The sequence below is a fragment of the Aphelocoma coerulescens genome, chromosome 1A (assembly GCF_041296385.1).
Source record: "Aphelocoma coerulescens isolate FSJ_1873_10779 chromosome 1A, UR_Acoe_1.0, whole genome shotgun sequence".
In the NCBI taxonomy this organism is placed as follows: domain Eukaryota; kingdom Metazoa; phylum Chordata; class Aves; order Passeriformes; family Corvidae; genus Aphelocoma; species Aphelocoma coerulescens.
In genome coordinates, this window is record NC_091014.1 from 23406795 (window position 1) to 23422271 (window position 15477).

At 36.2% G+C, this 15477-nt stretch overlaps 1 protein-coding gene across 5 annotated transcripts in view; it reads left to right on the plus strand.

Annotated features, from left to right (window-relative positions):
* CADPS2 (calcium dependent secretion activator 2) overlaps nt 1-15477 on the plus strand; it is a 292353-nt gene that overhangs the window by 148176 nt on the left and 128700 nt on the right. For all 5 annotated transcript variants that reach the window (XM_068996437.1, XM_068996444.1, XM_068996463.1 and 2 more), the window contains exon 8: nt 4620-4759. In XM_068996437.1, the coding sequence (XP_068852538.1) occupies nt 4620-4759 (140 nt within the window). The remainder of the gene's footprint in view (nt 1-4619; nt 4760-15477) is intronic.

Below are 15477 nucleotides of genomic sequence, written 5' to 3' on the forward strand. Positions count from 1 at the left end.
TCTTATGTGTCAAGCACTGGCTATTTTTCATAGCTTTAAATAATCACAAATTGAGTTAGAAATGTCTCTGGTAGAGCATGGGAGTTAGAGAGTTTGGTTTCTCTAGTTTGTTGTGGGATTGGTTGCATGACTAGGAGTGTGTTGTTTATTCTGAATAGACCTCACAAAGCTGCTTATGATTAAGGCTGTGTGATGCATACTGAGTTCTCAACTGTTTGTAACTTAGCCAGACCTTAAGATATGAGGTTGAAAGTTTTCATTCTATGTATGGTATAAGATAAAAAAGAAAATGCCCTTTTGGCCAGCAGCAAAAAACCAAACATTTTTAACACCATTTGTGTTCTGAAAGAGCACATCAGGCATGAGAACTTTTGTCTCATAAAATTTTCTAGCTTTCCTTTTGGAGACCATAGTTTGAAGAAAGGATAGGAAGCTGGATGCCAGAAGCAGGAGCAACTCCCTGGGGTATCGGGGCATGGGACAGGATTGGGAGACACCAGGGTACCCCCATGCATCAGGAGCCTCCCTGGGGATGGGGCTAAGCTGAGGTTTGGTTTGCTTTGGTTTGAAGATGACCCAGGCTGTGTTACGAAGAGCAGACTGTGGATAAGCTGCATCTTCCTTTTTTTTAAGGTTGTGTGGTATGGTCTGTACTGAAGGCCAGATAACTATTTTTTGTAATAGCATGCTAAACATCACCTGCCTCTTCAGCCAGGGCATTAAGATGCAGATCTTCTTCGCTTTCATCATTTTTGCTTGTGACAGTGAGCCAAAATTCAGCACAGTCAGCTCAGAATTACCATAATTACCAAGGTCTGGTGCCCAGGATCTGAAATTTCAAAATGTGTCTTAGATCATCCCAACTTGTAAAATCTATCTCATCTCAAATTCTTGTGTCAAAAGAGTGGGTAAATCTATCACTGAGGTTCAGCTCTTGAATATCATGAGTTTTGGTGGAAGTAGGGGATGGGGAGCATCCAGAAAGTGAGGACACAAGTTGGCTGAAACTCAGCCACAAGTGTCAGAGGGGGGAAAAAGTAGAGAATATCTTGACTCTTGATTTTTCTTGAGGTGCTTACAACTTGCCAGTCTGCTTGCCTTCATTAGTCCCTTTTAAAGGCTGCCTATTTTGACAGGAGGACAACTGCAGCCAGGAATGGTTAGCCTGAGAGTTTTATCTCAACATGGGAGTACCTGTTGGAGATATTTCTGAACAGGCTGTTCAATCTGAACCTTTTGCTCAATTATATTCTCTGAGAAAACAAGACTGCCCCCAGTTTGGTTTGTTTAAGCTTTTAGAGTACCTTAGGCAACTCAATCTTTCATACCTTTAAAAGAAGATATGATCAGTGGGCCAAAAATAGAATTAATAGTTGCTTTTCTGGATTGACTCTTTGGCTCAGGTGTACTTAAATTAACTTCTTCCATTGTGACCCACCTGGGGACCTAAATACACAATGGAATCACAAAAATGATGGTTGCTTTAAGTTGTCAAATTAGCTTCAACATCTTTCAACCTGTCCTCTTTTAAGCCCAAGAGAGAAACATTTTCAGTCATTCACAGCTAACAAACTATTTTGAGAACATCACTTGCATAAATGCCTACAATGTTGCTCTATAATATTTAAGATTTCTGTGTTTATTTTACATCCAGATGAGTAGAGGCATAAAGTGAACTTGACACTTTTTCAGTTACAGTGTGGTGTGAGGAAATGTAATGCTAGATATAATTGGAAAACGTGGTCAAGTATTTTTTAATTATCTCAACCCACACTGTTCTGATACTATTAATTTGCCTTACATGAGTTGAAGCAATCCAATTCACAGCAACTATGTTCACTGTGTAGCTTTCTGGTCATTAATAGTTCATTGTACTTTTTAACACAGATTATCTGTTAGTGTAATTATGGTAAACACTGTCCAAACTCTCTGTGCTGCTGCTGCACAACTTACCACGGTGATATCCACGGGTACATGAACAATAAAATAAATCAAAATAAAATAAAATAAAAGTTCAGAAATATATGATATAGTACAAAAATACATGATGCAGCAGAAATTTTATGAAATTTATGAAAGTTTTAGGCACAGTGAGGGTATCCTCTAGGTGACTATTATACCTGCCAGAGAAGACATGTGAGTTGATACCATTTCATTTTTTTAAAGTAGATTATGAAACAACCAGAAGATTAAAACCCCTTAAGCGTGCTGAAAGGAAATCTGAGACAGAATAACCTTAGAAAGCTTCTCAATGTACAACGGCAGTAACCTCACATTACAGTGTTCCATAGTGGAGAGAATGCTTTTAATAGAAATTTCAGCAGTTTTTTACTTTTCTTATCAAGGAGCAGTTGCCAAGTGTTTTGTTGGGAGCTTACAGGTTGTGCTGATAGTATGGTACACAGTAGTTATCATTGCCCCTAAGGGCAATACTAGTATGAAGGTTATTGCAAAGTATGCCTGTCACATGCTTTGTGTGCATGTGCATACATGTGTTTGTGTGTAACAAAAAGTTTGATTACAATGTTCTCTCAAGCTCTCATTGTTTAAAGCTGGAAGGCATGACAAAGTATAACCTAACACAGTGCATACTTAAACAGTCTGACAGATACTTATTCTTAGTGAGAGGTTTGAAATTGAAGCCCCATAATACTTGTTTAAAAATTCAGGAAAGGAATTGTCAGTACTGCGGATATAAATTAATTATACTCTTCTCTGCTTTTATTTTCGTCAGTGTTCTAAAATCTCAGGAAGTTGACAGGAGAAAGATGTCACTTGAGATGCTTGAGCAGTAATAAGCTTTTACAGGACAACAGGAACTGCAACCTGTAGAAAAGGAAAAATTCTTAGCATCACCTACAGTTCTATGTAAATACCTAGTGATTAAATGCAAGGAATGTATAATAGTTCTGTTTATATAATCTTGCAGTTAAAGGGATGAACCAAAAATAATTTTCCCTTTGATACATCAGAACGCAAAGGTTGCCATGCTCATAATGTTTTTAAATGTTTTTTTAAGGAGTGCCTTTTACTCAGAATGAAAATCAGAAAGAAGGAATAAACTCTGTTATAGATAGTGGTTTCTGTGCATTTACAAGAAAAAAAAAAGTAAACTCCTGGTTTGCTAAGATCAGAATATACTGATTCTTCTGCTATCTCTTTAAAAGGTACTGAATGTACTCAGTAAATCTGACAGGTTATTTCTTCCACTGGTTTTACAAAGGTTGCATATTTGATTAGGAGTGATGCATCATATTTCTCTGCTTGACTGGAGCTCCTGATATTAACGGGATGCAGGGATGTGCTTCTGCAAATTATTGAGATGAGAAGCTGAAGGCCTTCCACTTACACCATCTTTCAGATGATTAGATCTGAATGACACTGTTGTAATATTTTTGGCTTAATAACGTCTGTTAGATTATATCTGTTTGGACAGTTTTGCTCAAATACTTGATTTAACCTTCATAGTAACATAAGGGACAATATATTGTGTTTTAGATATATGACACAAGACACAAGTACTATGTGTAAGAAATTAACTTAATGGTTAACATAATAATTAATTTTGTTTTTCAGGAAATGAAAGATGTGAAGAATGGTACTTTTTAGAGTGTTTTTATTTTTGAAATGATAATGATAATTCAGAAGTCCCTGAATGTTATGACAGACTCCCAAGTAATATGTTAATACTTTAGAGTCTAAAGTGGTTCAAAAGTAATACTTATAATAAGAATGAAAGGAAATTATGTTCCAGCAGCATTTAACTGCTGAACATGTTGCTGTGGGTAAGGATTTGATGAAGCAGTAATTTTTAATTGTACTGGCTATAAATTGATAAACTTTCTGGATTGTAAATAAATATTTAACAACTTGTGACTAACACTAATCTAAAATTAATTGTTAGAAAATTCAAGAAATTTATATAAATGTTTTAAAAAATAAATCTTTAAAATTCAATGGTTTGGGGTTTTTTATGTCTATCACTGTAGATTAAACAAAAGGTTTGTGTCATATCACATGTGAATTGTACATAGCATGTTACATTTATTATATTCCATTTGCAGCAAAGATGCTTTGGAATTCATCTACAGTTTCTGTGGTTTTTTACTAAAATTGACTTTTATTAATGCTATTGATCAAAAATTGGAGACAGTAACAAGACATATACTTTGGTTATCTTCTCTCAAGCAGTGCCACTACTGAGGGCTGATCTGTTACATAATGCTACAGCAAATTGCTTCAAAAGGTGTTTCCAGCAGAGCATTGAATAATGTAAAAGTTTAGGTTCCTATTTAATTGTACATGACCCTTTTGAAATGCCAACTGTTCTTTTTTTTAAAAAAAAGCTCTTAATTCAGAGTTTATTAACAGGAGAAAATTTTATTAACTCATAATATGAAAATTCCCATTTATAAGAGAAGGAAGAAGTTAATTTTTGAAATTTGTCTGTTACAACAAGATTGATTCTACTGGTTTATTAGATTTATGAAATCTTTTTTAGTCATCTTTCATATTGGAGGAGATGCAACAAGAATCTTCACTGCTTAGATGTTTCCATTAAAGACTACCAGGGCTGTTTTTTATTAGCTTGCTGAAGTTTATCTTTTCATGACTTTCAGGTAGTGTTATATCCAACGTCCAATAGCCCAAAGTCCCCTGATCTGCATAAAATGATAGTTCCCAAAAACAGTCAGGACAGTGACCTGAAAATTAAACTGGCGGTGAGAATGGATAAACCACCTCACATGAAGCACTGTGGGTAAGTGTCCATTTCCTGGCTGTCTCTATTTTATTATTTTGTCTCACTGTGCCTGTGTTTTTACAAAGTGTATCTAAAACTGTAAAGTTTTTAAAACCTTATAAATTTGTAAAACATTTCCTATAGTATGGTATTGTGTTATATCTGCATTTTATACGTGAAGTTTGGACTAGTCAGGAATAACATTCATTTCAGATGTTCAGTGATGTGTAAAGACAGATGCTGAGCTAGGTCTGAAATGGAGAACTAAGAGTACAGTCTCATTTAGATACTGGTTTTGAATGTTACAATTTATGGCACTTTGTTAAATATTTAGGAGAAAAATGTTTTTTCCATTAAAATAGGATTAATCATATACCTGAATGGAGTGATATTTGCCACATAGTCTCCCCTTTCTTTCTCTGTCTGTTGTATGTACTTTCTCTTGAAAAAATAATATGTATGAATGCCAGTTTAAGGATGTTTTTAACACTGAAACTATGTGGAATAGATTATTCATAAAGACAGCTCCTTTAATCGACTGCCACCACTATTCCTCAGCCCAGCTGCAAGGACCCGTAGTGTTGCTAAAGCAAGTCTGTATCTTTTTTATAAAGCAATCTCAAAGAATCAATATACTGTCCATGCTATTTAGATTTCTTTTTGGTCTGGTCTCCTCCTGTTTGTGTTCTGCTCATTGTATACAGGCAGTAATTGCCAAAATTTCCTATATATGATACTTCCTTTAAAAAAACGACCAAACTGACTAAAGTTTTGTCAAAGTGTTAATTAGTTGGGCTCAGATTTCCCACATATCAGTCTTGTCCTTCATTTTGGTTTTGTGAAACTTAGACACTAATGATTAGGACTGTAACAATGAGACTTGCTAGATGGAGACCTGTGACTGGTGACCAGGAGTTATGAGGAAAGAGAGGGAAACTAGTCATAGAGTCAGGGGGGAACTGGAGCTACTGGGCTTGGAGACTGGAACTGAGATGAGAAAACTTCAAAGCAGAGCAGCAAATACATAAGGGAAATGGGATAATGTAGCAGGAGAGAGCAGGAAGACTCAGCTGACATGAAGCTGGAGTAGAGAGGACCTGGAGAGAAGTGTTTGTACTAAAGCATGATGCTCTCCTGTGAGTCCCACCTCCTGGCCCGTTCATTTGCACTCAGCAAACACCGGTGAAAGGGTTTGGTGATGGTGGCACATCTTGATCTAGATCCAGCCCACTAGCATGGATTCAGTTTCCTGCTGCTGAAAGGTTTTCAGCCCGTTGGCAGTAGTGCAGGATGCAGGGAGGCACGGTGCTACCCGGCCTCTTCAGCAGGCTTGTCAAAAGGCAGCATGGAGGCAGGCTGACTTAAACCACATCAGAGAAGAATGATGTGCAACAGATTCATCTGCACATGACCTGGTTCAATTGCAAACGTCACCCTACACACATCAGGGGTGTTGTGCTGCCATGCCCCTATCCTAAGCAATGACTAGGAGAAGTTCCCATTTTTGATCAGGTCACTGATAATGTTGGGATCATGCTCTCTGCACCCCCAATTAGAGTGTAGATGCAACTGGATCCAGCAACAAGGAGAAGGCTCCAACACTTCCTCTCATCATGCTCCTCTATTTCCCCAGAGGCTGTCTTGGCAAGTAAATGTTCTTCTGGGGTCTTCAGAGGGTCTTCTAGCCTCCCCAGTTCAGTTTTCCTTGCTGGTTTATATCAGTAGTCTTGTCTGACCATTAAAGAACCCCATCAAATATTGTTGTCAGTAATTTAATTTAATCGTTATCCATTTCATCTGCTGCTGATGGTTACTTCCTCAGATTGATTTTGAATACTAATCTCCTGGCACCGTTGTTTACTTCTACATATTATTTCAGGGTCACTACTGTCACTATTCTCCCAGCAGATATTGTAGTTCTTCCCACCAAAAATGCTCTAGGTCAGTCATCATTTCCACCTCCTTATAGCTATTAGCTGTAATGATTATTACCTCCATACTTGTTAAGAAAAGCTAGGGCACCCAGGGATGTATGGACTTGTCCCCCATTAATATATGTGAAATTAAATAAAAACTTAAGAATTCCTTCAATAACTGTTGAAGAGATTGATGAAGTATTGTAGAAAACACTGGAGTTGCAGTGAAGAGGAAGGAAGCGGGTATCTGCTTGGAGGGAAAAGAACACCTGCTAGTAGAATTCTTAGTATGTACAGTCAAGAACTATTAATATTACAAAGAGCCATCATCCAGGCACTCTCTGCAGCCTTCTCTTGACTTCCTGGGTGAGTATAAGTATTAAGTGGCCATTTGCTGGTTTTTTTCAAGAGCTATTCCCACCTGCTTTAATACACATATTAAAGCTGCTCTGGTTCTGAACTGATAGTGTGTTATCAGGGAAATCTGCATTTGTGAAGAGACTGGATATATGTGATGGATGATGGACCTCATCATCAGAAAGGCAAAGGAATATTTTGCAGTTAAAATAGTTGAGGGTTGCTTGGAAAAAAATGGTTTTTATCCCCAGTTGTGCTGCGCAGAAGTTTCCTATAAGGGACTGAAATGTTTCCACCTACAGTAACTGATCTTACTTGTTTCCTGTGTCCAGTTTGATAAACTGGAATCTGATTTCATAGAGGTGCTCGTCACTCACAGCTGTTAGCTGAAGTCAGTGGAAATGGGGCTTTAAATACTCATTGTGCTGTACAAGTCCAGGTATTCTAAAAATTAATATCTGAAGCCTAACATTTTTAGTATTTCAATTGTCCTGTTATCAAGGGATAGTAGTACCACCTCCCAGGATCATACGCATATGAAGATAAATCTTTGGAAGCATCTGGTAGAAAAGGTTCCCACACTCCAGAGGAGCTGGGGGAGTTGAAGCATCGTCACTTCGCTCAGCCAAAGGCTTGTGCTCTGCTGGGCAGGGTTATAACAGTGCCAGGCTCTGCAATTCCCTGGAAAACCTGTACAATGTGGAAATGCAAATAACTCAAGTCTCTCTGTACAGCAGTGTTTGCATAAAACATAGTGAAGGAGGCCATAGGACAAAATAAAGTGCTGAACAGCTCAAAGGCAGCTGCTGCTATCCTGAATGGTGAAAACAACTGGGAGGTTTTTGTCTATGTTATTTATGTTTTATTTGATTTTATTTGATTGTTAGAATGTGGTCATATATTTAAGTACAGTGTCATAGAGTACACAAAAGGAAGGGATATAAAAGGATGACAGAATGTGATCATCCTTTCTCCTGGAATTTCATCATGTCAGCAAATTGAATTTTACAACCTTTATAACAGACTTCTAGTGTAGTTAGTGTGTTCAACCCAGCTAAGTTCTGATTCTTCATTGTATTTTTCAGAAGCTTTATCCTTAACCAAAGTTTGAACTAGACAACTTAATGTTTTCTGTGTGTCAGTCTGAGTTAACAAACTAATGTACAAGATTCTTATGTCTCTTAGGAAAATAAGGCAATCTGTTGGTGTTACATAATTATTTTCAGTTGAGAGTCTCAAAAGTGATTCCGAGTTGAATTCCAATTTAATCCCACAGCCAATTGCAGAGGGATGGGTTTTAGTAGACTAATACTCTATCTAATTACAATAAGAGTTTTTTTAGATATGGGAACTGTGCCCAAATATTTGAGGTTCTGCAGGGTTGGGAAAACCCACAGGCCCAGTCAAATGGTGGATTTTCAATTTTATCTCTTCAGAAAAGTTTTTCCTTTTTAAGACTAACTTTACTTACTGACACAGAGGATATGCTGGAAGACTTCAAAACTTGTCTTGCATTTATGCTTCAAGAATACTGAATTCTACAAATTTTACTGCCTTGTACTTCAGTCACAAATAGTATTCTGGACTGCAGCACCTTCAGATCATGTTCTCTCTTTGATTTCCATTGTCATAACCAAAAATTATATTTTAAATTAGATTATAAACTTGGGATTTTTAATTATGAATTGTAACCTTTCTAAGAGCAAGAAATAAAAGTCTTTATGACTCAACACTACTGTGAATCTCAATTGCAGTTCATTTGTACTTCTCCAACAAAGAGGTTTATATTTATGTTGACACATTCATACAGTTAATCTAGTGTTACTCCACAAATATGATTTCAAAAAAAACACTTGCTCAAGGAAACAATTCATGTTTTTTCAATGTATTCTGTTAAATGCTTTGAAAAAAATTGAACACTATTATACATCTTACAGTAAACATAATCCTATTACTTATTTTACATTTTTATTTTTATTCTTACATGAAAGGCTCTCAAAGTAATAATTAATCTGAAAAGATATATAACTACCCTTTTGTATCTGAATCCTGTCAGTATATTACAAGGCAAAGCATACACAGCTAGTCTGAGTAGTGACAAGGTAAATATTGCTCATTAAGGGGGATTTGTAGAACAGTTCCAATTATTGACAATTCATGATATTTTAGATTCCTTTCTCATAATTTGTATTGCATTTGTCTTCTCATAGAATGTGGTAACCTTTTCCTTATCTAAAATGAAGAGCACATAAAAGATATTTTTTAAATCTCTTTTATTTAGTAAAGCAAATATCCATACAAAAGGAGATTTTTTAGCATTATTAGCATTTCTAATATTTTTTTCATCAAAGGAAAGGAGTAAAATTTGAGCTAAAAACTTCCTCTATAAAATACTAAAAACCTGTTTCTTTCTGTTGAAAGGTCTATTTGTTAGAATAGCAGCATTAGGGAGGTACTGTTTGCTTCGGGAAAGCTCAATTGGATCTCCTTAATTCCTAATTATTTTAGGGTTGAAAACCCCAGCAGGACCGGTTAATTGACTCAAGATAGGTGGGTTACTCTAAATCCCTTCTCTAATGCATGGGGGTTTTTTAAAGTGCCTTTGCACATCTGTGTGTGCATTTAAATCATGCATTATTTTAAAAAGTAGATTGTGTGCCTGTTTAGTTGTATTTTAGCATAGCCTAGTGGTTACTACAGGGTATTATTCTATTGCTTCCAATTTAGAAATAAAAAAAGGAATACTGAGATTTTTTTTTTTAAGCTTGCCTTTAAAGGATTAGTAATGCTCAGTGGTCTTACCAAAAAAAAAAAAAGAAAAAAAAAAAAAAAGGAAAATAAATAATAAAATAAAATCAAATTCTTACAAATTGAATAGCCTGAACAGGACAATATTACAAAGTGGTATTATTTGGGTTTGACTTCCAAAATGAAACATTTTAGCCTAGCTCTTGTCCTGAAGTTTTTCCAAGATTTGAAGGGCAAAATTCATTCTTTTATATTCTGTTCTGCTTTCTGCTATGACACGTTTAATATGTAAATAATGTATCTTTAATTTCTTCAACTTTTGCATTTGGAATAAACATTCTGCAAGCACTTAGAATTTTCTCTCTGTCTCTCATCTATAAAGAAAGTGTTTTGGTGACTTCTTTAAATTTGTGGTCTCCATAATAGTAAGGAATCTGTGTGAAATCATTTTGCTCTCAAAACTTGATGGTTTGGGTTTTGTTTTGTTTTTGGGTTTGTTTTGGTTTTTTTTATGGTTGTATTTTGAGAATATAAAATCACCATTAATGTGCTAACTCCTAAGTTTTTTCTCTTTTGCACTTGCAATTGGCTGAAGTGTTCTTAGGACAGTATTTATAAACAGTAAATGTAGCTACTGGTTCCTGAATGTGACAGAAGAATCACATTTCTCCTCCTTCTGCTGTAGTTTCAGAACTAAAGGATATCTGTGAGACAAATGCTTTGGTTAGCAGCCTTCTAAGATGCCGAATTAGAAGATAAGTAATTTTTTCCTCTCATTTTTATGATACTTGTCACCTATCCTTAGAGAGAAAGATGAGTATAATCTGGTTTGCAGCTGAGTGAAATGAAACACAGGAATAAACAGAGATCACCCAAGGTCATGGTCAATTTGGTGACAAAGCTGAGGGTAGCACTGGGGTCTGCTGGCTTCTCAGTGGTAGGGCTGCCGTGCGTGCCTGTTGCCTGGATAAACTGCAGTCACTGCTGCTACTGAGCTCATAGCTCAGCTGAGAAGAGCCACAGGGGCACTGAAGTCAGCCAGAATGAGGCTGGTGCCAGCTCTTACGGGCTGTTTGTTCATGGTCACCTGGCAAAGAAGAGCAGGACAAGAAACAGAATTACCTTTACAACTTGAAGATGTGTAATCTGGGTTTGATCTGGAGATCTGCTCCCACAGTCATGATTTCAGAAAAATATGCAAGGTGAATACATTGCAATTACTCTATTGCAATTCTGGGTTACTTATACAGATAATGTAAGATGTCAGGAATACAATCACACTTCTCTTAGCACGTACTGCAAGCTCCCTGTCACAGATAAGCCTTCGTAATTTGAAATGTGTCAGTCCTTAGTCTCTGAGCCAAAACACACAAATATGTCAGAATAACTCTAAAAAAACTGTTTTACCAACAGTAAAAAGATGAAATAGAAAGAAATTTTTGGCTAATTTAAACTTCAGGTTTAATTTTTCTTAAATGAATAGGTGTAGAATTGCTTCAAAGTGAAGGAAAGTGTTAGAAACCTACAATAATACCTAAGATGTTGGCAACATCTTAGAAAATTCTTACTAATGCTTGTTACTATATGTTAATATGAAGCATAGACTTCTTCAATTAGTACTGCTTTCTATGAGATAAAACTTGGTATATTACTTTTCAACAGTTACTAAAAATATGTTTCTCCTTACTGTTTTCCTCTTTCAAAAGCAAGAGCTGATTATCTTAGAGATTTCTGTTGCTCTTTCATTTCTTATAAACATAGCATGAACCAAATGTTAAAATACTCAAATGCTTACCTAACTACAGCATTTCTTCATCTACATATGTAAACTCCTCTGGATCCCTTTATAGTATTTGATTTGTCTTTCCAAGCTGGTGTGCTGCCTACCTGGTTGTAACCATAAAGTCAGCATAGTAGCACCATCTAGCTTTCTGTTTGCTGCTATTGCATTTCTTCTTGGAAAAGCGTAGCAGGGCAATGACTTCAGCTACTGCCTCAAAGAGCAAAGTTCTCCCTGTCCCTTGGTAGAATGCTTATTTTTTGGTTTGTGAATGTCAAGACCAAGAAGCATAGGAGAATTCAGATGGAAGAAACTGTTGAGTTTGTTTGAATTTTGCAAGCTTTACATAGCATCAGATAATTTGGAATTCTTTTCTGATCATTTAGTCATATGGCCTCACTACAGCAGCCAAAAAATTTAGGTGTTTAGGCTTTGTAAGAGTTCTCTGAGTTTTCTCAAAGGAACTACTATGTAGGGTGGGATACTTTGACACGTTGGTTTATCTAAGTGGTTGGCCTAAGACACTGGCTATTGAAAAACAGGAAAGGTATGCTGGAGGTAGTAAGGTAAACTTTTCTCTATATATATCCCACTCAGAAATATAGGTTATCTCCTAAATTAAAATAAATGCCCTGTGACCAGAGGCAAAGCTTTGAAAAGGTGAACTACCAGAACAAGAGGTGTGCTTCAGGCATGTCATCTTTTTCTTCTGCCTAATTCACAGTTTCTGAAATCTAAATTCAGGTAAAAGATAAACTGCATAGCTGCCCAAGTGAAAATGCCCTGGTCTCCTTATATTTTAAATGAAACTCAGGCTAATTTGATAGATAGTAAGATATTTTTGCTACAAGTAACAATACAATTAGGAGAAATAACTTCATTTCTGCTGATATTTCTTGGGTTTCCTACTATACTGATCTTTATAGAGTAGTTTCTATTTATATAGTTATGAAGATGAATAAATTCATCCTCATTCAAATCTTACAAAATTCAATAAATATTTTATATTAAATAAACATCACTTATATTAATTCATGTGAGAATTTTATGTCTACACTGGTGACATTTTAGGATTTGTGTTGTCTTCTAACACATACAGCTTGTTCTGTTTGGCAGCAGACGTGCTCCATTTGTATTTTTAATGCCTCCGGTTTTGTTCAAAAAAATTTCTTATCCTAAGAACAGTAGTTAATATCTTTGCCATTTCTTCTGCAATTACTCCTAATTAGTCTCAAATATGTTTAGAAGGTAAATCTTTCTAAAAATGCCTGAGAGATTGCCCACTGCCAGCATCAGGCCTTCCAGTTTCTTTGAGATGACCAGCAATCCATATACAAATGAGACATTTTTCGACTAGCTTTGTGCCATTTGAAACTCCTCTGTGAAAAGATAATCCTCAGCCGGTCTTCTTCATGTTTGGGAAAGGGATGCCTACCACAAAGTGAAGATTTGTTCTTGATTCACTAACCAAATAACAAAAATACTCCTGATTCCTGTCACAGTCATTGCCTTGTGAAATCTTGCTACATTGAAACACTGTGGGATGCACCAGTCTGCTGTAAGATGATCCTATCACAGGAATTGTGTGTATTCATCTCAGCTGCGTCTAAGTAAAACTTAGTCACTCCCTCTCACTATGATTTTATATTGTGCACATTTTTTGTCTCTCCATTTGTTACTGGCAAATGGGATGCAACAATGTTTGCTTGGTCTAGCTGGCCTCTGTAGTGCCCAAGGTGTCCAAAGAGCCTCATTCTCATCTACCCACACAGAGGAACTCTTTTCCAAAGAGTACCTTTTAAACTAATGAGGATGTCTGGAATACAGAAACTGAAAAAAAGCATATATCTCTGAAGGGAATTCTCTCATAAAGAAACTTATTTATGAAGCAAAAGTGAGTTGGAGATTTCTTTTACTGTAATTGAAGAGGTCATGGGGCTTGGTGGTAGCAGAGAGAGGAGGCATAATATTTGTCCAAAACCCAACACAAAACCAAAAAATTGACACTGTGATGCCAGCACCTGCACTACAGAACTGTTGGGATCACTCACATGTTCACAACACTTTTGAATTAGATTTGGCTCGTGTTCAGACTCATTGCATGGACAATGTGACCTTGTATTTGCTTGCCATATACCTTTGAGACACTGGGCAAAAGATTTCATTGTAATTTCTGACAGGAAGGTGTAAAGAAGTACCAGTGTTTCAGGTGAGTTTATTTGACTTCAAAGACAAAAGAGGTGTGAACTACAAAGTTTCATTTCCCAATCCATGTTCAGCCTAGACCTAGCATGACAATCTCAGGTTTGATCAAGACAAGCACGGTAGCTGTAGGTGGTTCTGTAGTGCTGAAGCAAACTGTATTAAGGCCAGGTCTTTACCACTCACGGAAGATATGTTTTGTGGCTGATGAAATAGGCTTTGTTTGAATTTCAAACAGTGGACTGTTGAAGAAAAAAAGGGGGGTTGGTAAAAAAATGTTATCAGCACCTGAAGTATACAGCACAGCAAATACCACTCAGGAATTACCATTCGGGAATGCCTGCTCCTTACTTTACATCAGGGTGTGCTGAAGTGTCATCTAACATCCAGCATCACAAATCTGTATGTGTAGATCATATTTTCTCTACTCAGTGAAAAATCCTGAAGAAGAATATGTCACAAACTGCTATAAAAAGTATCCTGGCTGCGAACTTCAGAATACTTCATTAAATGTAGTCATTGCTAAACACCTTGTACTGGAAAGGACTGGTATGACTGATCTGTAAGTTAACTACTGCATGAAGTTAACATGATTCCTTTGAAACCATAAGAGCTTTTCAATAAAATTTACAAAGAGGATAATATCTTTCTTTTCAAGAGTAAGTCCCAGACAGTTGCTGACTCTGAAAGATCCAAGACCCTGGGACCCTGAAGACAAGTGTGTGAGAATCCCTTTTTGCAAAATAAAACTCATAAATCCCAGCACAGAGTAAACCCAAGTACTTCAAAGACTTCTGACATGTGGAATGACACGACTGAGAAAGTAAAGGAAAACTAAAAAACTAGAACAGTGGATTTATTTTCTGCAGAAATATTGGTCAAATTTTGGCCCGTCATGAAAAAGCAAATTTAAATTGGATTCAAAAGCAGTGGTGTATATTTTTTGTTTATTTTGTCTGGAGTCAAAAATGCCATTCATGTGCCAGTAGCTATCTTATCTTGCTAAATTCTGACAAACCTGTCCTCATTTTTCCATTCATAAAGGAACATGTATATATTAAGGTCAAAATTTCCTATGTACGTTACAAGCTGCACTTTTAGTGATGCATGAAGGTGTTACTATTATTATACCAAGGTGTCTCATGTAAGTATTTTCTGTTATGCTACTTTGTGCTTAATGCTGGTATTTCATTGTGCTAAATGAATGTTAGCATCTTGCCATGGAGAAAAGTGCTAATGTGATAACTGTGTTCATTTAAATGATTTTACTATTACACATTTTTGCGAAATCAATTTACTATAATCAGTTACTTTTTAAAAATGAAATTGAACTTCATGAAAAATGACACATTAAAATTACATTAATGATTGATTGGATAATGATAATGGGTTAATGCAAAATTACTATGGAAGGAAGAAGCCAAAGTGTTTATCCTGCTGCTAGATCCTTAGAGAACAGATTATAGCTATGAGCCTGATTTTCAGTGCTTCACACAGTAATTACTTCTGAGAGGCACAGGGAATCTTTGAAGACCTTAATGATATGCCACTGCCACTTTAATTGCTAAAAGAAGCCAAGAGAATCCTAATTGCTAAGAGAAGCATTACTAATTAAGGTGTCATTCTTCATTTATTCCATAGTAATTAATCTGAAATATTTGTAAAAGCTGAGATATAAATTTAGATCCAAACTCACTTAGCTTAATCACAACAGACTTCATGTGAAAAATATC